General features: G+C 35.3%; 2 protein-coding genes across 5 annotated transcripts; one reads left to right on the top strand and one right to left on the bottom strand.

Moving 5' to 3' along the window:
• The first annotated feature begins 1,930 nt into the window (after window positions 1–1,930).
• On the top strand, window positions 1,931–13,599 carry LOC101887548 (protein shuttle craft). Of its 3 annotated transcripts, none has more exons than XM_059130267.1 (5): window positions 1,931–2,052; window positions 2,217–3,202; window positions 6,314–9,148; window positions 11,746–12,282; window positions 12,347–13,599. In XM_059130267.1, exons 2-5 carry the CDS (start codon window positions 2,774–2,776, stop codon window positions 12,446–12,448), a joined length of 3,903 nt encoding a protein of 1,300 aa, XP_058986250.1. In that variant the 5' UTR covers window positions 1,931–2,052; window positions 2,217–2,773; the 3' UTR covers window positions 12,449–13,599. The 3 variants fall into 3 exon arrangements, with proteins under 3 accessions (XP_058986250.1, XP_058986251.1, XP_058986249.1); XM_059130268.1 differs by having other exon boundaries at window positions 1,985–2,933; window positions 2,997–3,202; XM_059130266.1 differs by having other exon boundaries at window positions 1,985–3,202.
• A 275-nt stretch (window positions 13,600–13,874) lies between these two features.
• LOC101887701 (uncharacterized) lies at window positions 13,875–16,762 on the bottom strand. Of its 2 annotated transcripts, XR_009343994.1 has the most exons (4): window positions 16,652–16,762; window positions 14,993–16,596; window positions 14,826–14,926; window positions 13,875–14,771 (listed from the first exon to the last, which is right to left on the bottom strand). XR_009343994.1 is itself a non-coding variant. In XM_059130269.1 (3 exons), the coding sequence occupies exons 2-3, from the start codon at window positions 14,880–14,882 to the stop codon at window positions 14,013–14,015; spliced, it is 816 nt and encodes a 271-aa protein (XP_058986252.1). In that variant the 5' UTR covers window positions 14,883–14,926; window positions 14,993–15,011; the 3' UTR covers window positions 13,875–14,012. The 2 variants fall into 2 exon arrangements, 1 of the variants encoding a protein (XP_058986252.1); XM_059130269.1 differs by lacking the exon at window positions 16,652–16,762 and having other exon boundaries at window positions 14,993–15,011.
• Between the last annotated feature and the right edge of the window lie 9,922 nt (window positions 16,763–26,684).

Genomic DNA, 26,684 nt, shown 5'->3' with positions numbered 1-26,684 from the left:
TTTATCGGCGCCAAATCACAATAGAAAAAAAGTTAGGAGTAGTTCACAGGGTGAAATGAAAAAACTGCAACCAACTTCAGACTGCTGTCATTTCTAAGCCACTCGTCCGACAGCTGTTAAAATTATTCCAGTGACAGCTCATTATATTGTAGACAAGCGTACAAAAGCATTTTGGTGAGAATTTTCCAGGAAAAAAGTTATTCGTGATAGAATTCAAGCGTGATAATGTGATTCCCTTATATTTGGCTGGAAAACCACAAGTAATTATCATTAGAGCACTCCAGCATTGAAATGTGAATAAATTTTTTGTGTCTCGTACCATCGCTCGTTACCGTGATACTGGTAGCGTAGCCCCATGTCAAAGGAGTGGAAGGAGGAAAACAGCAACATCAGCAGAATTGATTCGAAAAGTAGTCGAAGTGACTTCATCGAACCCCGCAGTGACCGAAAAATGGCTCGTGAGCTCAACATATCGCATTATTCCATTCGGCAAATATTGAAAAATGAGCTCGAGGTAAAGCCATTGAAATTCCAAAATGTGCAAGAACTTACACCGCAATAGAAAGAAAATAGACTCAAAAGAGCTAAAGAGTTGCTTCGGTTGGACGAAAATGGTGAACTGCCGAATTTGGAATTTGGTTTTCTCCGATAAGAAAACATTCGTTGTCCAGCAGTTTGTAAACAAACAAAATGATGGTATGATCGACGCTTGCCAAAGAGGTCAGCTGAAAATGTCCACCAGACACTAGAACTCAAGCGCCGGGCATGGTGATGTTGTGAACCGCCATAACAGCCGATGGTGACTCTCCTCTCGTATTAATCGACTGTGACAGTAGAATAAATGCCGAATATTATCGCGAAAATGTTCTGGGCACGCAAACATTTTGGCCGCAGACCTTGGACATTCCAACAGGACTCAGCACGTGCCACCCAAGAATGGTTACAAAATGAGCTTTCTCGCTTCATATGCAGTGCACAATGGCCACCAAAAATCTCCGGATACCAATCACCTCAAGCAAGCGCTTCGACGGGAATGGGCCAAAATACTGTAGAGCAACATTCGGGCAGCGTGTAACGGTTTCATTGGCCGTTTGAAGGCCATAATTCGTGCCAAAGGTGACTAATTCTAACAAATCTAATCTTATTCTAAAATTTGATGTTCTTTCCGACATTTTTTGCCTTCATTCAATAAAATTTAAAATAAAATTTTAATTTCATTTTTGTTTTATTTTATCTCACCCTGTACTTGAAATTTGGTCTGTTCCAGAACTGCAAGAATGTAAAATTTTTACTACGATAACCGATTTTCCCTTTACGAAATCGGAAAATATTGCAAAACTAGTAGATTCTTGCACGTTCTGGGACTGAGCAATTGTTTTGTGTAAATTTGATGATCTAAATTGAGTAAAAGTACGTTTATATATATGAGGGTTAACCCACTGGATTTGGATTTAAATTGTCATATCCATTACTTTTACTTCAAATAAATCCTCTCAAAGTAGGTTAACCCTACAAAAAGTTCTAACGTAAACATGGCATAAATTAAATTAAAAATAAATCGAATATATCGATCTAAAAAAAAGATCAGGGTTTTCATACTCTCATCTATTAAGGGAGAAGAAGCGAGAATGCGTTATATCCATAAAAGAAGACAGAATGAAGGTATATTGCATTGTTTCATGTGAACCTTTATCGATAAACCACTGACCGTGTGGGCCGCTCTCTGTCTATCAGTGTCTGTCTTTCTTTAGATTTTATTTATTTTTATTCTTTAACTTCTAAACTTCTTTTCCCATCCATACACCCAAGAATTTCCCATAAAATAATTACCATTGTGGCACAAGCTCTTGTTACACATCACCGAAACTCTCCACGTGTGCTTGTCATCATTTGAACTTGAGTAACCTATTAACGATAAATCGATTAGTGCAAAGTCGACCTACACATCCCTAATTTCGTTGAATTAATGTCAAAAAGAATAAGTCAGCAGCAGCGACAGAAGAACAAACTTTTTTTTGAACTATTTCGTTTTCTTTTTGCATGTGTGCGGGTGTAAGTGAGTGTTGGCTTTGCGAAATAACCAATAATTCAAGTTCCCCTACCGATAGCTTTCCTATCAAGCTGTCAATTTCATAATCTACCGACATTGTAGCTTTCTTTTGGTCAAATATTTAAGTCCATTTTCTCTTTGATTTTCGTTTCATTCGTGTGTGCAGAAAAAAAAAAAATTGCAAGTGTGTGTTGGTACAAAGAAAAGAAGCAGCAACAGCAGCACAGCCGTCATCGACGACGACGACAACGAAGACAAAACGGGTGAAAAGCCAACGAAGAAGCGTGTATCCGCTACGACGGTCCTATTGTAGTTGTGGCATATACGTGGGACTTTCCCAAGTCTCACCAGCAACACTTTAGGGGGCCAAGTTCCTTATGTAGCCACCATAAGCCTTCATTTTTGTAGTTGGGTAGAATAACCAAACAGCGGTACTGATCACAAGCCAAGGCTGTGCGTAGGCCCTTGTGGCCGGAAAAAGCGTGAGTCGACGAAAAGCTCTTTTTGGCTTGGCTGGCTAACTTGGTCGAGAACCATTAACCAGGGAATTGAAGTTAGACGGATAGTAACTTGCCGTTGTTGTCGTTCTCTGTGTCAAGTTCATTTGAAGCAGTTTGACAGCATTATACTACCACCATCACAGTGACAAGGCAGCGTGGTTTCCCATATCTTTCTCCCCCTCTGAACGGCAAACAACACACACACAACTCCCCTCTTATCAACATGTCGGCAGACCCTAAATCGCAACAAACTCAGCCACCAATTTCCCAGCTATGGCCAGGATTTGGTGCCAACACATCGGATGTCAGCAACTTAAATAATACTTCAACGGTGGCAAAGGACGCCAATGGCATTGCTGGTAAAAATCAAGCGAACAACAACAGTAATAATAACAACAGGGATTACGTTAACTTCAATCAATTTATAATGCAACATAATCTTCTAGTTGGAGGAGGAGGAACAACAGCAGCAGGAGGAGGCCTTAGTAGTGATATTACTGGTCCAGGATTGGGCATTAGCCCCTCAACGTATTCAAATAATGCTGGTGGCCTATTTCCTAATCCCCTAATGGGTCAATATCAAGCTCAAGATCACCACGAATATCGATCAGCTATTGGCAACAAATTGCCACAACAACAACCACAATACAGTGTAAGTTGTTCTATTTTATTTTCTTAATTATTGTTTCGTAATATGTTTTTTGTTGTTGTTGTGATAGATATTGTTGACTCATGTTGGCATAGCATATGGGCTAAGGTTTGCGGTCTTAGGAATACAATGTTATGAGGGTGCATTGAAAAAGGGCTCAACAATATTGATACAGAATTAATGAGAACAATTTTAGGGGATTCTGAAACAAATTTATAAAATTCCTTGGCACCCAATATACCAGGATTGTATATAATTTTAGGAGAAAGGAGACTTTCTTAAACCATTTTACCAGAATGTATATTGGATTGAATGGATTTCTTTAACAATTTTCGAAGAATGCATGTTACTAAGTAAATGGTATCCAAATTCATGGCAAATCTAGGTATGCCCAACACTGGCTACTTGACCCAAAATGTTCAAAATTTTATACTTTTAATATTATCAGGTACTAAAAGGACTATAGAGGTTCATAACTCGGACATCCTGCCAAATTATATACTTGTACTGAAGACCTCTGGGTTCCTGTAGTAAAGTTTACAGATCGATTCACGAGAAGCTCTACTTAATCCAAATATTAAAAAATAACGCGAGAGGCTCCGATATATACTTTTAACAAATCCTCGATCACTTCTCTTGTTGAGGATATATTCTGAAGGTTTCTGGATTATTGCAAGGATGGGAGATCAAAAGTTCCAAATTCATAAAAAAGTAGGCATTCAAAATTTGTCTTAAAATACGCGAATATTGCTGAGACTTCAGGAGACTATCTGTGAAATTGTCGCACATATTATCATATCATTAATAAGATGTTATTAAAAATCTACGATTATTTCTAAAAAAAAAATCCGATATTGTCCTGAGATGCTAGTATTTTCAAAAAGGCCTCTAAAGGTCGATTAGCTTCCGAAATGTCTTCCAAAAATGGGAGATCTTTTGAAAAAGGGACTACTAAGTCTAAGTCCTTCCAGTAGAACCGACTAAAAAGGTATGAATTTACAAAATGTCATGCGATCCTTGCTGCTTTTAAGTCCATTTTTATACCCTCAGCCATATGGCTAGAGAAATAACGGTTTTTGACCATATGTCTCTTTGTATCAAATCCGTTTCAGGACACTGAGTCGATCTAGCGTCCGTCTGCCTGTCTGGCTGATGCTCACGATAACTCTCGAAGGGAGTATCCGATTTGATCCAAACTTGGTACATCGTAATATTTTTGTCAAACTAAGATCGAGTTCGGAGATGGGCAACACCGGTCCACTCCTTCTCGTACCTCCTATACAAAAGGGTCAACATTTTCAAAGAAAATAATTTACTGCACAGAAAGATAAATATTAATCCGATTTTGCCCCAACTTTGCAAATCCTAATTTTTTCGTCAGTGCCAGGAGAGGTGCGAAAATGGACAATATCGGTTCACTACATCCAGTACCTTTCCACCAAAGGGTCAAAATTTTGAATAATTGTAAATCATATAAAATGTGATGTAAGTGTCTGATTGTCTTCAAATTACTCACATCACAATATTTTTATTAACCCATGGTCTGGTATGAAGATGGAATATACCGCTCCACTCTTTCTGTTACCTCTCCCACAAAGGCTCCCAATTTTGAATATTCATGAAGCTCATAAAACACGAAATATACATTCGATTCCATTCCGACTTGGCACTTCTCAATATTTCCCTCACCTCAAGACCTATTGATAAGATGGTAGAGATCGGACCATTCCTTGTGGTACCTTCCCAAAAAAGGGTCAAAATTTTGAATAGCAAAAACGATCATAAAATCTGAAATAAGCATCCAGTTCTCTCCAAATTACACACATCACAATATTTTTATTAACCCAAAGTCTTGTGTGAAAATGGGATATATCGGTCCACTCCTTCTGGTACCTCCCCCGCAAAGGCTCAAAATTTTGAATATTCATGAAGCTCATAAAACTCTAAATTCACATTCAATTCCATTCAGCCGTGGCACATCTCAATATTTCCATCACCACAAGACCTGTTATGAAGATGGTAGAGATCGGACCATTCCTTGTGGTACTACCCCACAAAGGGTTAAAGTTTTGAATAACAAAACGCTCAAAGAAAGCGAAATAAGCATCCGACTCTCTTCAAATTACACAAATCACAATATTTTTATTGACCCAAAGTCTTGTATGAAAATGGGATATATAAGACCACTCCATCTGGTACCTCCCCCACAAAGGGTCAATGTTTTGAACAACGAAAAACGATCATAAAATCTGAAATAAGCATCCGGTTCTCTTCAAATTACACACATCATAATATTTTTATTAACGCATGGTCTACTGTGAAGATTGAATATGCCAGTCCACTCCTTATCGTATCTCCCCCACAAAGGGGCAGAATTTTGAATATCCATGAAGCTCATAAAACGCGAAATAGACATCCACTTCCATTCAGACTTGACACTTCTCAATATTTCCCCCACCTCAAGACCTGTTATGAAGATGTTAGAGATCGGACCATTCCTTGTGGTACCTCCCCCACAAAGGGTCAATGTTTTGAACAACGAAAAACAATCATAAAATCTGCAATAAGCATCCAGTTCTCTTCAAATTACACACATCACAACATTTTTATTAACCCATGGTCTGCTGTGAAGATTGAATATGCCGGTTCACTCCTTCTGGTACCTCCCCCATAAAAGGGCTGAATTTTGCATATTCACGAAGCTCATAAAATACGAAATATACATTCGGTTCCATTCAGACTTGGCACTCTTCAAGATTTCCATCACCACAAGACCTGTTATGAAGATGTTAGAGATCGGACCATTCCTTCTGGTACCTACCCCACAAAGGGTCAATGTTTTGAACAACAAAAAACGATCATGAAGATGGAATATATCGGTCCACTCCTTATGGTGTCAAACAAAAGGTTCAAAGAAAGCGTAAAAAGCATTAACCTCTCTTCAAATTTTACACTTCCAAATATTTTTGCTCACTCAGGGTCTGTTGTGAAAATGATACGGGCGTATACATCTGTCGGCAAAACCGACTGATATTATTTTACTTGTTTTTGTACCATTCAAAAAAATCTCTCCTCATTATATTTTGTTAATAACGTTTTCTTTCTGCTTTTCAGTATTTCAATCCCCAGAGCACACCTTTCATGTCTTTCAACAACTTCCAAATGGATGCGGGCCCCAAAAGCAACAACAACAACCTGATGATGGGTGACAATTTACAAAACTATAATGTACATCCTTTCAGTAGTAACTCCAGTTCCACAGGCGGTATGACTGCTAATAACTTGTATGACAACAAATCCGGTAGTAGCTATGGTTTAAATTTTAATGGTAGCAGTGGACTTGATACGGCGAACGGTGGTACAACATATTATGCCAATCCTTTTGCGACTGGTTTTGATTTTTCCAATACCAAGTTGCAGGCTACAGCACCTGAATTTGTGCCTCGTTTTGATAAGCTTTCGTTGAACGAAACTAATCAAACAAACTTAGAGACTAATGGTAATAATGTTGGTGGGGAAAAGCATGGGCGGCCAACAACGGCAGACTTAACACAAACTACTTCCAATGGCCGGGCAGGTGATCACAAAGAAACTGCTCCCTCAACGGCCGATACTAGTTTTGAAAAGGAAGAGAAGCGACATCAGCATCGACGCAATAATCGCCACAACAATACGAAACAAGATAAAGAGAACAATAGACGTAATCACAATCGCATTGAAAGAAATATGGAAAGATTTTCCAGAAATTTGCAGGAGAAAAATACGAACAATGATTCGGCATCAAATTCGAATTCTTCAACGCCTTCACTAATCATGAATGGTGGTGGTGGGGGTGGTGGGGGTGGTGGGGGCAATGGATCCAGCACATCGGCATCTGGAAATAATCATCAACAGCAAGTGGATGGTAATGGTGGTGGGGTACAAAAGAATACCGGAGCCTTTAGTAAATCATCACAAAATCAGCGCAACGGCGATAGGTTTAGAAATGGCAATTCAGAACAGCATCCTGAGATGCATGACAAAAATGACAAACACAATTATCAGGGACAAAACAAACGCTATCAAAACGGCCGAAGATCCCAAGAATATTCAGCCCCAGCCCCTGGGGAACGTGAAGAACGTTTCGATCGCTATGAACGCAATGATCGTAGCGAACGTGGTGGCCGCAATCAACGCAATGACCATCATCAACGTTACGACAATTATCGCAGCAACAAACGCCGTGACGATTGGAATCGCCATCGTGACCGTATCAATGGCTATCGTGTTGACGAAAAATACTCCCATGACAATGGCAAAGACAGCCCCTTGCCTAGTCCCGAAAAGAAATCCCCGAAAAAAGTGTTCCCCGAAAATGAAAAACTATCGCAAAGGGAAAAGTTGATACGCGACATAGAATGTCGTCGTTTGGAGTGCTTGGTTTGTGTCGAATCTATAAAGGCCCATCAGAGTGTGTGGTCCTGTCACAACTGCTATCACATTCTACATTTGCAGTGTATCATCAAGTGGGCCTCCTCGTCGAAATCAGATGATGGCTGGCGTTGTCCGGCCTGCCAGAATGTGGAAAAGGATGTGCCACGTGATTACTATTGTTTTTGTGGCAAGGTGAAAAATCCTCCTAACAATCGTCAGGATATTGCCCATTCATGTGGTGAGGTTTGCGGCCGAGTCGAAGGGTGTCCCCATGCCTGCACCCTACTATGTCATCCCGGCCCATGTCCACCGTGTCAGGCCCAGGTAAAACGGGAATGTGGCTGTGGTAAGACCTCCAAAACCATGCAGTGTTGCATTAAAGAGACCATTGAATGTGACTCCACCTGTGAGAAATTGCTTAACTGCGAATTGCATGTGTGCCAGGAGAAGTGTCACGAGGGCAAGTGTCCACCGTGCAAGGAGAAGGTCGATCAAAAATGTCACTGCAGTAAAAATGAACGTCAAGTCACATGTACCCGGGAGTCGCATCTCAAACATGTCTATTCATGCGGCAAACCTTGTGGCAAGGATTTGTCTTGTGGCAATCACAAATGCAATCAATGTTGCCATGGCGGCGAGTGTAAGCCATGCAAAATGAGTCCCGACCTTGTGACCTCTTGTCCCTGTGGCAAAATGCCCATTGTGGCCGAGCAACGCAAATCATGTCTAGATCCCATACCGCTATGCGAGGGTGTGTGTGGTAAAACCTTAAAATGTGGCAAGGCCACAAATCCCCATCACTGCACATTCAAGTGCCATGCCGGCAATTGTCCACCCTGTAACAAACAAACTGCTGTCAAATGTCGCTGTGGCCACATGGATCAAATGATCAAATGTCGCCAGCTTTCGACCCGGGCCGATGATGCTCGCTGCAAGAAACTCTGTACCAAAAAACGTTCCTGTGGCAAACACAAATGCAAGCAAGAATGCTGCATCGATATCGATCACTTCTGTCCACTGCCATGTAGATTTACGCTGTCGTGTGGCAAACACAAATGCGATCTGCCATGTCATCGTGGCAATTGTCCACCCTGTTATCGTTCCTCGTTCGAGGAGCTATTCTGTGAATGTGGTGCTGAAGTCATCTATCCACCGGTGCCATGTGGCACCAAAAAGCCGATATGCAAAAAACCCTGTTCCCGTCAACATCCATGCGATCATCCACCCCAACACAATTGTCATTCGGCTGCCACCTGTCCGCCCTGTATGATGTTCACCACCCAGTGGTGTTATGGGCAACATGAACAACGCAAGACCATACCATGTTCGCAGAAAAGTTTCTCCTGCGGTCTGGCGTGTAACAAACCGCTGCCATGCGGACGTCACAAATGCATAAAGACTTGTCACGAAGGACCCTGCCAAACGCCAGGGGAAATTTGTAAACAAAGTTGTACAACTGCCCGACCGAATTGTGGTCACAAATGTATGGCACCGTGTCATGATGGTGATTGCCCGGAGACGCCATGCAAGGAGATGGTAAGTGCAAGGGGAGGGAGGGAGGAAGTGATTGATTTTTTTTCAAGGACTATTATTTGAGCAAACGTGGATTTTTTAAAGAATATTTTTTCAAGGACCAAAAGACCAAGGAACGTGGATTTTTTAAAGAATATTTTTCAAGGACCAAAAAACAAGAAACGTTGATTTTTTTAAAGAACATTTTTTCAAGGATTAAAAGAAGAAGAAACCTAGTTTTTTTAAGAATATTTCTTCAAGGACCATTTGTTGAAGGAACGTGGATTTTTTAAAGAATATTTTTTCATCGACATTTAGACAAAGAAACGTGGGTTTTTTAAAGAATATTTTTATCAAGGATCCAAGAAACGTGGATTTTTTAAAGAATATTTTTATCAAGGATCCAAGAAACGTGGATTTTTTAAAGAATATTTTTTTTCAAGGATCCAAGAAACGTGGATTTTTTAAAGAATATTTTTTTCAAGGATCCAAGAAACGTGGATTTTTTAAAGAATATTTTTTCAAGGACCAAAAGACCAAGAAACGTGGATTTTTTAAAGAATATTTTATCAAGGATCCAAGAAACGTGGATTTTTTAAAGAATATTTTTTCAAGGATCCAAGAAACGTGGATTTTTTAAAGAATATTTTTTCAAGGATCCAAGAAACGTGGATTTTTAAAGAATATTTTTTCAAGGATCCAAGAAACGTGGATTTTTTAAAGAATATTTTTTCAAGGACCATCCGAACAACAAACGTTAATTTTTTAAAGAATATTTTTTCAAGGACCATCCGAACAAGAAACGTGGATTTTTTAAAGAATGTTTTTTCAAGGAACAAAAGACCAAGAAACGTGGATTTTTTAAAGAATGTTTTTTCAAGGAACAAAAGACCAAGAAACGTGGATTTTTTAAAGAATGTTTTTTTCAAGGAACAAAAGACCAAGAAACGTGGATTTTTTAAAGAATATTTTTTTAAGGACCAAAAGATCAAGATACGTGGGTTTTTTTACACAATAGTTTTTCAAGGACCATTAGTTGAAGAAACGTGGATTTTTTAAATATTTTTTCAAGGACCAAAAGACCAAGAAACGTGGGTTTTTTTACACAATAGTTTTTCAAGGGTCATTAGTTGAAGAAACATGGATTTTTTAAAGAATATGTTTTCAAGGACCATTAGTTGAACAAACGTGGATTTTTTAAAGAATATTTTTTCAAGGATCATCCGAACAAGAAACGTGGGTTTTTTAAAGAATATTTTTTCAAGGATCATCCGAACAAGAAACGTGGATTTTTTAAAGAATATTTTTTCAAGGATCATCCGAACAAGAAACGTGGATTTTTTAAAGAATATTTTTTCAAGGACCATTAGTTGAAGAAACGTGGATTTTTTAAAGAATATTTTTTCAAGGACCATTTGTTTGAAGAAACGTGGATTTTTTAAAGAATATTTTTTCAAGGACCATTTGTTTGAAGAAACGTGGATTTTTTAAAGAATATTTTGTCAAGGACCATTTGTTTGAAGAAACGTGGATTTTTTAAAGAATATTTTTTCAAGGACCACTAATTGAAGAAACGTGGATTTTTTAAAGAATATTTTTTCAAGGACCATTAGTTGAAGAAACGTAGATTTTTTAAAGAATATTTTTTCAAGGACCATTAGTTGAAGAAACGTTGATTTTTTAAAGAATATTTTTTCAAGTACCATTAGTTGATGAAACGTGGATTTTTTAAAGAATATTTTTACAAGGACCATTAGTTGAAGAAACGTGGATTTTTTAAAGAATATTTTTACAAGGACTATCCGAACAAGATACCTGGATTTTTTAAAGAATATTTTTTCAAGGACCAGTAGACCAAGAAACCTGGATTTTTTAAAGAATATTTTTCCAAGGAATATCCGAACAAGATACCTGGATTTTTTAAAGAATATTTTTTCAAGGACCAGTAGACCAAGAAACGTGGATTTTTTAAAGAATATTTTTCCAAGGAATATCCGAACAAGATACCTGGATTTTTTAAAGAATATTTTTTCAAGGACCATTAGTTGAAGAAACGTGGATTTTTTAAAGAATATTTTTTCAAGGACCATTAGTTAAAGAAACGTGGATTTTTTAAAGAATATTTTTTCAAGGACCATTAGTTGAAGAAACGTGGATTTTTTAAAGAATATTTTTCAAGGACCATTAGTTGAAGAAACGTGGATTTTTTAAAGAATATTTTTCAAGGACCATTAGTTGAAGAAACGTGGAATTTTTAAAGAATATTTTTTCAAGGACCAAAAGACCAAGAAACGTGGATTTTTTTAAAGAATATTTTTTCAAGGACCATTAGTTGAAGAAACGTGGATTTTTTTAAAGAATATTTTGTCAAGGACCATTTGTTTGAAGAAACGTGGATGTTTTAAATAATATTTTTTCAAGGACCATTAGTTGAACAAACGTGGATTTTGTAAAGAATATATTTTCAAGGACCATTAGTTGAAGAAACGTGGATTTTTTAAAGAATATTTTTTCAAGGATCCAAGAAACTTTTTCAAGGCCCATCAAAGCCCATAAACTTATATTTTTGAAAGAAAATGCCATTAAACCTCCTAATTCTCCTTTATTTTTCCTTTTTGCAGGTTGAAGTTCAATGCGAATGTGGCAATCGCAAACAGATGCGCACCTGTGCCGAATTGGTACGTGAATTCAGTCGCATTGCAACGGCTCAATTGGCCTCCTCGATGGCGGAAATGCAACGTGGCAACTATATGGAACTCTCGGAAATTCTGGCCCCCGTCAAACTTACCAATAAATCCAACAAGACACTCGATTGCAGTGATGACTGCCGAACTCTGGAACGTAATCGCCGTTTGGCTATTGGTTTACAAATTCGAAATCCTGATTTGCCACAAAAACTATTGACAAAGTACTCCGATTTTATACGCAACTTTGCCAAACGTGATCCGGCCCTGGTTAAGTCCATACATGAAGCGCTCACCACCCTGGTGAAATTGGCTAAGGAAAGTAAGCAGAAATCACGTTCACACTCGTTTCCCACAATGAATCGAGAGAAACGCCAGCTGGTCCATGAAATGTGTGAAATGTTTGGTGTGGAATCGGTGGCCTATGATGCTGAACCGAATCGTAATGTTGTGGCCACGGCGTTTAAGGATAGGGTAAGTTTGAAAATCGTATGAAATGAGATTGGTTTTTTATTTAAATTTGTTGGGTTTCTTTTAGTCTTGGCTCCCCGCCACCAGTATCATGGAGGTAATGGCTCGTGAATCTGGCCAAAGACGTGTGCCAGTGCCCAGCAACAATGCCTGGGGTTTGAAAAGATAATAATGCTAATATAACAAAACTACCAACGGTCAGCAAATCGTGTATTTTACAAAATTCTATTTATCTTATGTTATGATTGATTGATTGATTTTGAAATTACATACAACTAATCCCCCTTTTGCTTATATTGAATTTGTATTGTATTATTATTTTCTTTCCTTTTTTTAAGTTGTTAAAAGAAAAATTATGTTAATAAATTGAGTTTTGTGGTCAGCACTTGGGGTGTGGTAGATAAAATACTATTCCACCCACCCCCACTATTTAAAGTGTAGAAAAAAGTATTCGAGTGCTGGCTGTAAAACTTAATTTTCCTTTCACTTTATTGTATGGCAATTAAAATGTATAATGAAATTTACAAAGCAATTGTGCCCCCATTTATTTTTTAACTAATTTTGTTTACCTTTCCATTTTCAAAAGTTATAATTATTCCCTTATATCTGCTACTCAATATTATTTGATTTCCCCACACACAAATCGAACCAAAATCAAACCCATCTTTAACTTAAAGTTCAAGTGAAAAATATACAGAAGATATATAAAAAAACAATAAAACCCTGGCTCTTTGAAATTACAAAAATAATTTATAAACATAAATTTAACATAAAAAATAAACAAACACACATCCACACTTACAAGAAACCAACTTCTTCTACTACTATTACATAAAAGAAATAATAATAAAAAAACTATAAATTTGTTTAGTAATAAAGTTGTTTATCAATGAAATGTAAAAAGATTTTTTTTGAAGAAACCCATGTTTTTATTTTTTAAATAATCTACGTTTCTTGGTTTACAGGGTGAGTTAAAAAAGTATTTTTATAAAATCCACGTTTATTAAAGACTCTTGAAAAAATATTTTTATAAAATCCACTTTTTTTGAAGACCCTTGAAAAAATATTTTTATAAAATCCACGTTTACTGAAGACCCTTTAAAAAATATATTTATAAAATCCACGTTTATTGGAGACTCTTGAAAAAATATTTTTATAAAATCCACATCAATAGAAGACTCTTAAAAAAATATTTTTAAAAAGCCCACGTTTATTGAAGACCGTTGAAAAATATTTTTATAAAATCCACGTTTATTGAAGACCCTTGAAAAATATTTTTATTAAGTCCACGTTTATTGAAGACCCTTGAAAAAATATTTTTATAAAATCCACGTTTATTGAAGACCCTTGAAAAAATATTTTTATAAAATCCACGTTTATTGAAGACCCTTGAAAAAATATTTTTTTTTAAATCTACGTTCATTAAAGGCTCTTAAAAAAATATTCTATAATAAATCCACGTTGCTCGGCCCTTGAAAAAATATTATTTAAAAAATCCACGTTTCTTGGTCCTTGAAAAAATATTCTTTAAAAAATCAACGTTTCCTGGTCCTTGAGAAACTATTCTTTAAAAAAATCCACGTTTGAGAAAATCCTTGATTTTTTAAATCTACGTTTATTGAGAATCTACGGAAATATATTCCTGAAGTTAAAAGGGGGTACTTTGAAATGTACTTTTAAAATTTAAAAACTTTTATTGAATATCGCTGTAAAAGTAATCAGTTGTTTTGGAGCTATTCCTCATCGTCCTGGTTAAGGTCCGTAAAATACACATTGAGCACCCCACGTATAATTTGCTCATAACTTGTGCGGAAAACAGTTAACCGACAATTGACATGTCCGGCTTTCGTTTCACGTTCGTATTCATTTAGGAATATTTCAAGAATATCATGGAATGCAGCAAGCTTGTCTTTGTCCGTAGTTTTGGTTTGCAGAACATTAAACCAATTGATAAGATCTTGATTTTCTTCCCGGCCAACTGCATCCAGGCTGGCGATGAAATTTTCCACTTGCCGAACCGCAGAGGGCAAATCATTATTCAAAAAGTTATTTTTAATTTCTTCAAATTTGGCATCCTGCGATGTCTCTGTATGCCTCAGAAAGATTTCATTGACTTCCTGTCGTCGCAAGACATTACGGATATGTGCAATGTCGAATAGTAGCGTATATGCCTGGTGACGTAGCGTGCAATTTGTGGGATTATTTTCAAAGCTTTCCGCAGTTGTAACATAAGCTTGTAGTTTTTCTTTCATTTCCTCATAGACTGGCAATTTTTTAGGTGACAATTTTGGTTTCTTATCCTCCAACCAGGCAGAATAGTCTTTCAGCACTTTGGCATAGATAGAAGATTTGGCCATGTTTTCCGAGGCGATAATATTATTCGCCATCAACAGAAGAGAGTCGAACAATTGAAAACGTTTGTCATGGGTGGGGGTTTCAGGGGCCGATACTACATCGGTACTGGAAGTCTCTACTGGAGCAGCCCATGAAATCTAGGAAAAAGGAGGTTAAATATATGATAATCGATTTATTTTTTTCAAACTTACCTGTGCTGCCACCAGCAGAGTTAGGCAAATGCTGAGAAGAAATTTCATAGTTAACATTCAACTGTTTCAACGTCGGTTTCCCAAAGCGATCTAATCGGAATCTGTTGTAAAACGCATTTAAATATTATTAATTTTTTTTCTTATCTGCTTGGATTTGGGGTCATCACCTCATTGCAATATTATTCATTTCCCATTTGCCAGGAATTCTTGCCGGAAAAAATAGTTTTATTCTGGGTTTTCGAAAAACCGATTATTCTATTTTCAATATATAAAAATTATTAAGAGGATGATGGTCCTTGAAAAAATATTCTTTAAAATATCCAACTGATGGCCCTGAAAAAATATTCTTTAAAAAATCTATGATTCTTCAACTGATGGTCCTTGAAAAAATATTCTTTAAAAAAATCCACGATTCTTCAACTGATGGCCCTGAAAAAATATTCTTTAAAAAATCCACGATTCTTCAACTGATGGCCCTGAAAAAATATTCTTTAAAAAATCCACGATTCTTCAACTGATGGTCCTTGAAAAAATATTCTTAAAAAAATCCACATTTCTTGTTCGGATAGCCCTTGAAAAAATATTCTTTAAAAAATCCACGTTTCATTAACTGATGGTCCTTGAAAAAATATTCTTTAAAAAATCCACGTTTCATTAATTGATGGTCCTTGACAAAATATTCTTTAAAAAATCCACGTTTCTTGGTCTAGTGGTCCTTGAAAAATATTCTTTAAAAAATACACGTTTCATTAACTGATGGTCCTTGAAAAAATATTCTTTAAAAATCCACGTATCTTGGTCCTTGAAAAAATATTCTATAAAAAATCCAAGTTTCTTGGATCCTTGAAAAAATATTCTTTAAAAAATCCAAGTTTCTTGGATCTTTGAAAAAATATTCTGTGAAAAATACACGTTTCGTGGTCCTAGAAAAAATAATCTTTAAAAATCCTTGTTTCTTGGTCTTTTGTTCCTTGAAAAAATATTCTATGAAAAATCCAAGTTTCTTGGTCATGTTTATTCAAGTTTCAAATATTTTTCTTATTTGTTTTACTAAATTTCAAATCGCTGCAAGTTTTTGCGAGAAATCTTCAATTTTTCCCCCATTCCATTTACAGTCCACCTTATTCTCACTGCGAACCCGCATAGTTCGGCTGTGTATCAGATCATAGATAAGCCTTTCGAATGACTCATTCTTTTTCTTCGAATTGGGGGCGATTAAGAACTCACTACAATATTTTAGAAAATCTTTATACTCCTCCCTCTCGGGTTGATTTAAATCTCGGCGAAAGCGTTCAATAACCGTGGGCAGTTTTTGATAAATACCATTCAGGAATATTGGAAATTCTTGTTGAATTTTGGCATTGGCTTGATTGTAACGCTGACGGAAGGCATTAAAGATCTGTGAGTTATTCGGATTTTCATTTAATAATTGCAAATATTTGGGTAATTCTTCCAATTCTCGGCCAGCTTCGGCTTGCAGTTCACAATTTTCACCGTTTGTTTTCAGTTTCTCTGTGGCCTTGATGTAACGTTCAATTTGTTCTCTGATCCTTTGGAGAGATCTGGCTGCTGTCGTTTTTTCACTGCGATTTTGAAGTTCATCGAATTGTTTCAACATTTCCGAATATGTTGAAGCTTCCAATATCAATTGTTTGACATTCCATTCATTGATTTGGGTTGTGAGGAATTCAAAGACCTCCGAACGCTTATCGGGTCTTGGAGGTAGCCCAGACGCCTTGGTGGCCAATGTTCCCGGTCCATAAAAGAGAAGCTGAAAATTTTGAAAATTAATTTATATATTTTGTTAAATATTTGCTTGTCCTAACCTGTAGCAGAATAGCCAAACTTGTCAATTGAAGTCCATTCATTCCGAGCGGTTGTGTGTAGGCAAGTTGTTGATTTTAATCTGTTGAGACTTGAATATTTGGTTTCAATTTCTTAATGGATTTCGGTTTTCTTATCTCTAAAATGTCGTAGCTTTTGTTTATTAATTTACAGCAAAGAATAGGGTGGATTAGGTTTCGATGCAGTGGCTTTTTAATAAAAAAATATTAAAGCCCGAGGACCATTAAAATGGATTTTTCAAAAAACAAGGACCTAGAAATGTGAATTTTTTAATTTCATTTTATCAAGAATCATCAGTTGAGGAAACGTAGATATTTTATCAATGCCCATCAGTTGAAGAAACGTGGATTTTTTAAAGAATATTTTTTAAAGGACCATCAGTTGAAGAAACATGGATTTTTTAAAGAATCTTTTTTTTAAAGACCAATAGTTGAAGAAACGTGGATTTTTATACCCTCCACCAAAAAAGGTATGGAGGGTATATTAACTTTGTCATTCCGTTTGTAACTCATCGAAATAATCATTTTAGACCCAACAAAGTATATATATTCTTGATCAGCGTAAAATTCTAAGACGATTTAGCCCTGTCCGTCCGTCTGTCCGTCTGTTGTAATCACGCTATAGTCTAAACGAATTAAGATAGGAAGCTAAAATTTTGCACAGATCTCTCTTTTGTCTGCAGGCAGGTCAAGTTCGAAGATGGGCTATATCGGTCCACGATATCGTATAGCCCCCATATAACGGTACCCCCCGATATTCGGTATTTTGATGATTTTACCCACATTTTTCAACGGAATTGTCTGAAAATCCACACAAGGAGTTCCTTGTGGGTACTTTTTACCTCGGCAGAGAATTATCCATATAGGTCCACGATATCGTATAGCCCCCATATAACGGTACCCCCCGATATTCGGTATTTTGATGATTTTACCCACATTTTTCAACGGAATTGTCTGAAAATCCACACAAGGAGTTCCTTGTGGGTACTTTTTACCTCGGCAGAGAATTATCCATATAGGTCCACGATATCGTATAGCCCCCATGTAATGGTACCCCCCGATATTCGGTATTTTGATGATTTTACCCACATTTTTCAACGGAATTGTCTGAAAATCCACACAAGGAGTTCCTTGTGGATACTTTATACCTCGGCAGAGAATTATCTATATAGGTCCACAATATCGTATAGCCCCCATATAACGGTACCCCCCGATATTCGGTATTTTGATGATTTTACCCACATTTTTGAACGGAATTGTCTGAAAATCCACACAAGGAGTTCCTTGTGGGTACTTTATACCTCGGCAGAGAATTATCTATATAGGTCCACAATATCGTATAGCCCCCATATAACGGTACCCCCCGATATTCGGTATTTTGATGATTTTACCCACATTTTTCAACGGAATTGTCTGAAAATCCACACAAGGAGTTCCTTGTGGGTACTTTTTACCTCGGCAGAGAATTGTCCATATAGGTCCACGATATCGTATAGCCCCCATGTAATGGTACCCCCCGATATTCGGTATTTTGATGATTTTACCCACATTTTTCAACGGAATTGTCTGAAAATCCACACAAGGAGTTCCTTGTGGGTACTTTTTACCTCGGCAGAGAATTATCCATATAGGTCCACGATATCGTATAGCCCCCATGTAATGGTACCCCCCGATATTCGGTATTTTGATGATTTTACCCACATTTTTCAACGGAATTGTCTGAAAATCCACACAAGGAGTTCCTTGTGGATACTTTATACCTCGGCAGAGAATTATCTATATAGGTCCACAATATCGTATAGCCCCCATATAACGGTACCCCCCGATATTCGGTATTTTGATGATTTTACCCACATTTTTGAACGGAATTGTCTGAAAATCCACACAAGGAGTTCCTTGTGGGTACTTTATACCTCGGCAGAGAATTATCTATATAGGTCCACAATATCGTATAGCCCCCATATAACGGTACCCCCCGATATTCGGTATTTTGATGATTTTACCCACATTTTTCAACGGAATTGTCTGAAAATCCACACAAGGAGTTCCTTGTGGGTACTTTTTACCTCGGCAGAGAATTGTCCATATAGGTCCACGATATCGTATAGCCCCCATGTAATGGTACCCCCCGATATTCGGTATTTTGATGATTTTACCCACATTTTTCAACGGAATTGTCTGAAAATCCACACAAGGAGTTCCTTGTGGGTACCTTATACCTCGGCAGAGAATTGTCCATATAGCTCCATGATATCGTATAGCCCCCATGTAACGGTACCCCCCGATATTCGGTATTTTGATGATTTTACCCACATTTTTCAACGGAATTGTCTGAAAATCCACACAAGGAGTTCCTTGTGGGTACTTTATACCTCGGCAGAGAATTATCTATATAGGTCCACAATATCGTATAGCCCCCATATAACGGTACCCCCCGATATTCGGTATTTTGATGATTTTACCCACATTTTTCAACGGAATTGTCTGAAAATCCACACAAGGAGTTCCTTGTGGGTACTTAATACCTCGGCAGAGAATTCTCCATATAGGTCCACGATATCGTATAGCCCCCATGTAATGGTACCCCCCGATATTCGGTATTTTGATGATTTTACCCACATTTTTCAACGGAATTGTCTGAAAATCCACACAAGGAGTTCCTTGTGGGTACCTTATACCTCGGCAGAGAATTGTCCATATAGGTCCATGATATCGTATAGCCCCCATGTAACGGTACCCCCCGATATTCGGTATTTTGATGATTTTACCCACATTTTTCAACGGAATTGTCTGAAAATCCACACAAGGAGTTCCTTGTGGGTACTTTATACCTCGGCAGAGAATTATCTATATAGGTCCACAATATCGTATAGCCCCCATATAACGGTACCCCCCGATATTCGGTATTTTGATGATTTTACCCACATTTTTCAACGGAATTGTCTGAAAATCCACACAAGGAGTTCCTTGTGGGTACCTTATACCTCGGCAGAGAATTGTCCATATAGGTCCATGATATCGTATAGCCCCCATGTAACGGTACCCCCCGATATTCGGTATTTTGATGATTTTACCCACATTTTTCAACGGAATTGTCTGAAAATCCACACAAGGAGTTCCTTGTGGGTACTTTATACCTCGGCAGAGAATTATCTATATAGGTCCACAATATCGTATAGCCCCCATATAACGGTACTCCCCGATATTCGGTATTTTGATGATTTTACCCACATTTTTCAACGGAATTGTCTGAAAATCCACACAAGGAGTTCCTTGTGGGTACTTTTTACCTCGGCAGAGAATTGTCCATATATGTCCACAATATCGTATAGCCCCCATGTAACGGTACCCCCTGATATTCGGTATTTTGATGATTTTACCCACATTTTTCAACGGAATTGTCAGAAAATCCACACAAGGAGTTCCTTGTGGGTACTTTATACCTCGGCAGAGAATTATCTATATAGATCCACGATATTGTATAGCCCTCATATAACGGTACCCCCGATATTCGGTATTTTGATGTTTTTAGCCATATTTTTCAACGGAATGGTCACAAGGGGTTCTTTGTACACAAGGGGTTCTTTGTGAGCACTTTACCCACCGACAGAGAATTCTCTATATAGGTTAACGATAACGTATAGCTCCCATATAACGGTACCCCGCGATATTCGGTATTTTGATGATTTTAGCCACATTTTCACATCGTATTGTCTGAAAATCCACACAAGGAGTTCCTTGTGAGTACTTTACACGCAGACATAGATTTGTCTTTATAGGTCCACAATATCGTATATCCCCCCATATATCGGTACCTTCCTATATTAAATATTTTAAAGAAATTTATTGGATTTTATTTTTTTGAAAATTTTCTAATTCGTTCCAAATGGTGGAGGGTATTCAAAGTTCGGCCCGGCCGAACTTACTGCTTTTTTACTTGTTTAAAGAATATTTTTTCAAGGACCATCAGTTGAAGAATCGTGGATTTTTTAAAGAATATTTTTTCAAGGACCATCAGTTGAAGAATCGTCGATTTTTTAAAGAATATTTTTTAAAGGACCATCAGTTGAAGAAACGTGGATTTTTTAAAGAATATTTTTTAAAGGACCATCAGTTGAAGAAACGTGGATTTTTTAAAGAATATTTTTTAAGGGACCATCAGTTGAAGAAACGTGGATTTTTTAAAGAATATTTGTTCAAGGACCATCAGTTGAAGAATCGTGGATTTTTTAAAGAATATTTTTTAAAGGACCATCAGTTGAAGAAACGTGGATTTTTTAAAGAATATTTTTTAAAGGACCATCAGTTGAAGAAACGTGGATTTTTTAAAGAATATTTTTTAAAGGACCATCAGTTGAAGAAACGTGGATTTTTTAAAGAATATTTTTTAAAGGACCATCAGTTGAAGAAACGTGGATTTTTTAAAGAATATTTTTTAAAGGACCATCAGTTGAAGAAACGTGGATTTTTTAAAGAATATTTTTTAAGGGACCATCAGTTGAAGAAACGTGGATTTTTTAAAGAATATTTTTTAAGGGACCATCAGTTGAAGAAACGTGGATTTTTTAAAGAATATTTGTTCAAGGACCATCAGTTGAAGAATCGTGGATTTTTTAAAGAATATTTTTTCAAGGACCATCAGTTGAAGAATCGTCGATTTTTTAAAGAATATTTTCTCAAGAACACTTAGACTAAAAAACGTAAATTTTTTTGAAGAATATTTTCTCAAGGACCATCCGTTGAAGAAACGTGGAATTTTTAAAGAATATTTTTTTAAGAACCATCAGTTAAAGAATATTTTTTCAAGGACCATCAGTTGAAGAATCGTGGATTTTTTGAAGAATATTTTTTCAAGGACCATCAGTTGAAGAATCGTGGATTTTTTAAAGAATATTTTTTCAAGGACCATCTGTTGAAGAATCGTGGATTTTTTAAAGAATATTTTCTCAAGAACCCTTAGACTAAAAAACGTAAATTTTTTTGAAGAATATTTTCTCAAGGACCATCAGTTGAAGAATCGTGGATTTTTTAAAGAATATTTTTTTAAGGACCATCAGTTGAAGAATATTTTTTCAAGGACCATCAGTTGAAGAATCGTGGATTTTTTAAAGAATATTTTTTCAAGGACCATTAGTTGAAGAATCGTGGATTTTTTAAAGAATATTTTCTCAAGAACCCTTAGACTAAAAAACGTAAATTTTTTTGAAGAATATTTTCTCAAGGACCATCAGTTGAAGAATCGTGGATTTTTTGAAGAATATTTTTTCAAGGACCATCAGTTGAAGAATCGTGGATTTTTTACAGAATTTTTTTTCAAGGACCATCAGTTGAAGAATCGAGGATTTTTTAAAGAATATTTTTTCAAGGACCATCGGTTGAAGAATCGTGGATTTTTTGAAGAATATTTTTTCAAGGACCATCAGTTGAAGAATCGTGGATTTTTTAGAGAATATTTTTTCAAGGACCATCAGTTGAAGAAACATGGATTTTTTAAAGAATATTTTTTTTAAAGACCAATAGTTGAAGAAACGTGGATTTTTTAAAGAATATTTTTTCAAGGACCATCAGTTGAAGAATCGTGGATTTTTTAAAGAATATTTTTTCAAGGACCATCAGTTGAAGAATCGTGGATTTTTTAGAGAATATTTTCTCAAGAACCCTTAGACTAAAAAACGTAAATTTTTTTGAAGAATATTTTCTCAAGGACCGTCAGTTGAAGAATCGTGGATTTTTTAAAGAATATTTTTTTAAGGACCATCAGTTGAAGAATATTTTTTCAAGGACCATCAGTTGAAGAATCGTAGATTTTTTAAAGAATTTTTTTTCAAGGACCATCAGTTGAAGAATCGAGGATTTTTTAAAGAATATTTTTTCAAGGACCATCAGTTGAAGCATCGTGGATTTTTTAAAGAATATTTGTTCAAGGACCAACAGTTGAAGAATCGTGGATTTTTTAAAGAATATTTTTTCAAGTACCATCGGTTGAAGAATCGTGGATTTTTTAAAGAATATTTTTTCAAGGACCATCGGTTGAAGAATCGTGGATTTTTTAAAGAATATTTTTTCAAGGACCATCAGTTGAAGAATCGTGGATTTTTTAAAGAATATTTTTTTTAAGTACCATCGGTTGAAGAAACGTGGATTTTTTAAAGAATATTTTTTAAAGGACCATCAGTTGAAGAAACGTGGATTTTTTAAAGAATATTTTTTAAAGGACCATCAGTTGAAGAAACGTGGATTTTTTAAAGAATATTTTTTAAAGGACCATCAGTTGAAGAAACGTGGATTTTTTAAAGAATATTTTTTAAAGGACCATCAGTTGAAGAAACGTGGATTTTTTAAAGAATATTTTTTAAAGGACCATCAGTTGAAGAAACGTGGATTTTTTAAAGAATATTTTTTAAAGGACCATCAGTTGAAGAAACGTGGATTTTTTAAAGAATATTTTTTAAAGGACCATCAGTTGAAGAAACGTGGATTTTTTAAAGAATATTTTTTAAAGGACCATCAGTTGAAGAAACGTGGATTTTTTAAAGAATATTTTTTAAAGGACCATCAGTTGAAGAAACGTGGATTTTTTAAAGAATATTTTTTAAAGGACCATCAGTTGAAGAAACGTGGATTTTTTAAAGAATATTTTTTAAGGGACCATCAGTTGAAGAAACGTGGATTTTTTAAAGAATATTTGTTCAAGGACCATCAGTTGAAGAATCGTGGATTTTTTAAAGAATATTTTTTCAAGTACCATCGGTTGAAGAATCGTGGATTTTTTAAAGAATATTTTTTAAAGGACCATCAGTTGAAGAAACGTGGATTTTTTAAAGAATATTTTTTAAAGGACCATCAGTTGAAGAAACGTGGATTTTTTAAAGAATATTTTTTAAAGGACCATCAGTTGAAGAAACGTGGATTTTTTAAAGAATATTTTTTAAGGGACCATCAGTTGAAGAAACGTGGATTTTTTAAAGAATATTTGTTCAAGGACCATCAGTTGAAGAATCGTGGATTTTTTAAAGAATATTTTTTCAAGTACCATCGGTTGAAGAATCGTGGATTTTTTAAAGAATATTTTTTAAAGGACCATCAGTTGAAGAAACGTGGATTTTTTAAAGAATATTTTTTAAAGGACCATCAGTTGAAGAAACGTGGATTTTTTAAAGAATATTTTTTAAGGGACCATCAGTTGAAGAAACGTGGATTTTTTAAAGAATATTTGTTCAAGGACCATCAGTTGAAGAATCGTGGATTTTTTAAAGAATATTTTTTAAAGGACCATCAGTTGAAGAAACGTGGATTTTTTAAAGAATATTTTTTAAAGGACCATCAGTTGAAGAAACGTGGATTTTTTAAAGAATATTTTTTAAAGGACCATCAGTTGAAGAAACGTGGATTTTTTAAAGAATATTTTTTAAAGGACCATCAGTTGAAGAAACGTGGATTTTTTAAAGAATATTTTTTAAAGGACCATCAGTTGAAGAAACGTGGATTTTTTAAAGAATATTTTTTAAGGGACCATCAGTTGAAGAAACGTGGATTTTTTAAAGAATATTTTTTAAGGGACCATCAGTTGAAGAAACGTGGATTTTTTAAAGAATATTTGTTCAAGGACCATCAGTTGAAGAATCGTGGATTTTTTAAAGAATATTTTTTAAAGGACCATCAGTTGAAGAAACGTGGATTTTTTAAAGAATATTTTTTAAAGGACCATCAGTTGAAGAAACGTGGATTTTTTAAAGAATATTTTTTAAAGGACCATCAGTTGAAGAAACGTGGATTTTTTAAAGAATATTTTTTAAAGGACCATCAGTTGAAGAAACGTGGATTTTTTAAAGAATATTTTTTAAAGGACCATCAGTTGAAGAAACGTGGATTTTTTAAAGAATATTTTTTAAAGGACCATCAGTTGAAGAAACGTGGATTTTTTAAAGAATATTTTTTAAAGGACCATCAGTTGAAGAAACGTGGATTTTTTAAAGAATATTTTTTAAAGGACCATCAGTTGAAGAAACGTGGATTTTTTAAAGAATATTTTTTAAAGGACCATCAGTTGAAGAAACGTGGATTTTTTAAAGAATATTTTTTAAAGGACCATCAGTTGAAGAAACGTGGATTTTTTAAAGAATATTTTTTAAAGGACCATCAGTTGAAGAAACGTGGATTTTTTAAAGAATATTTTTTAAAGGACCATCAGTTGAAGAAACGTGGATTTTTTAAAGAATATTTTTTAAAGGACCATCAGTTGAAGAAACGTGGATTTTTTAAAGAATATTTTTTAAAGGACCATCAGTTGAAGAAACGTGGATTTTTTAAAGAATATTTTTTAAAGGACCATCAGTTGAAGAAACGTGGATTTTTTAAAGAATATTTTTTAAAGGACCATCAGTTGAAGAAACGTGGATTTTTTAAAGAATATTTTTTAAAGGACCATCAGTTGAAGAAACGTGGATTTTTTAAAGAATATTTTTTAAAGGACCATCAGTTGAAGAAACGTGGATTTTTTAAAGAATATTTTTTAAAGGACCATCAGTTGAAGAAACGTGGATTTTTTAAAGAATATTTTTTAAAGGACCATCAGTTGAAGAAACGTGGATTTTTTAAAGAATATTTTTTAAAGGACCATCAGTTGAAGAAACGTGGATTTTTTAAAGAATATTTTTTAAAGGACCATCAGTTGAAGAAACGTGGATTTTTTAAAGAATATTTTTTAAAGGACCATCAGTTGAAGAAACGTGGATTTTTTAAAGAATATTTTTTAAAGGACCATCAGTTGAAGAAACGTGGATTTTTTAAAGAATATTTTTTAAAGGACCATCAGTTGAAGAAACGTGGATTTTTTAAAGAATATTTTTTAAAGGACCATCAGTTGAAGAAACGTGGATTTTTTAAAGAATATTTTTTAAAGGACCATCAGTTGAAGAAACGTGGATTTTTTAAAGAATATTTTTTAAAGGACCATCAGTTGAAGAAACGTGGATTTTTTAAAGAATATTTTTTAAAGGACCATCAGTTGAAGAAACGTGGATTTTTTAAAGAATATTTTTTAAAGGACCATCAGTTGAAGAAACGTGGATTTTTTAAAGAATATTTTTTAAAGGACCATCAGTTGAAGAAACGTGGATTTTTTAAAGAATATTTTTAAAGGACCATCAGTTGAAGAAACGTGGATTTTTTAAAGAATATTTTTTAAAGGACCATCAGTTGAAGAAACGTGGATTTTTTAAAGAATATTTTTTAAGGGACCATCAGTTGAAGAAACGTGGATTTTTTAAAGAATATTTGTTCAAGGACCATCAGTTGAAGAAACGTGGATTTTTTAAAGAATATTTTTTCAAGTACCATCGGTTGAAGAATCGTGGATTTTTTAAAGAATATTTTTTCAAGGACCATCGGTTGAAGAATCGTGGATTTATAAAATAATATTTTTTCAGGGCCATCAGTTGAAGAATCGTGGATTTTTTAAAACATATTTTTTCAGGGCCATCAGTTGAAGAATCGTGGATTTTTTAAAGAATATTTTTTCAGGGCCATCAGTTGAAGAATCGTGGATTTTTTAAAGAATATTTTTTCAGGGCCATCAGTTGAAGAATCGTGGATTTTTTAAAGAATATTTTTTCAGGGCCATCAGTTGAAGAATCGTGGATTTATAAAAGAATATTTTTTCAGGGCCATCAGTTGAAGAATCGTGGATTTTTTAAAGAATATTTTTTCAGGGCCATCAGTTGAAGAATCGTGGATTTTTTAAAGAATATTTTTTCAGGGCCATCAGTTGAAGAATCGTGGATTTTTTAAAGAATATTTTTTCAAGGACCATCGTGGATTTTCCTCTTAATAATTTTTATATATTGAAAATAGAATAATCGGTTTTTCGAAAACCCAGAATCAAACTATTTTTTCCGGCAAGAATTCCTGGCAAATGAGAAATGTTGCAATATTGCAATGAGGTGATGACCCCAAATCCAAGCAGATAAGAAAAAAAATTAATAATATTTAAATGCGTTTTTACAACAGATTCCGA

This window comes from Musca domestica, unplaced genomic scaffold (genome assembly GCF_030504385.1).
Source record: "Musca domestica strain aabys unplaced genomic scaffold, Musca_domestica.polishedcontigs.V.1.1 7, whole genome shotgun sequence".
Taxonomy (NCBI): domain Eukaryota; kingdom Metazoa; phylum Arthropoda; class Insecta; order Diptera; family Muscidae; genus Musca; species Musca domestica.
The sequence above is the reverse complement of the archived record's forward strand: the minus strand, read 5'-3'. Positions and strand labels throughout refer to the sequence as shown.

Coding starts and splice junctions, on each gene's coding strand:
- LOC101887548 (XM_059130267.1), top strand. CDS start 2,774: ATGTCGGCAGACCCTAAATCGCAACAAACTCAGCCACCAATTTCCCAG. Junction 3,203..6,313: donor AACAACAACCACAATACAGT/GTAAGTTGTTCT, acceptor TCTGCTTTTCAG/TATTTCAATCCCCAGAGCAC. Junction 12,283..12,346: donor CCACGGCGTTTAAGGATAGG/GTAAGTTTGAAA, acceptor GGTTTCTTTTAG/TCTTGGCTCCCCGCCACCAG.
- LOC101887701 (XM_059130269.1), bottom strand. CDS start 14,882: ATGTTAACTATGAAATTTCTTCTCAGCATTTGCCTAACTCTGCTGGTG. Junction 14,772..14,825: donor CTCTGCTGGTGGCAGCACAG/GTAAGTTTGAAA, acceptor CCTTTTTCCTAG/ATTTCATGGGCTGCTCCAGT.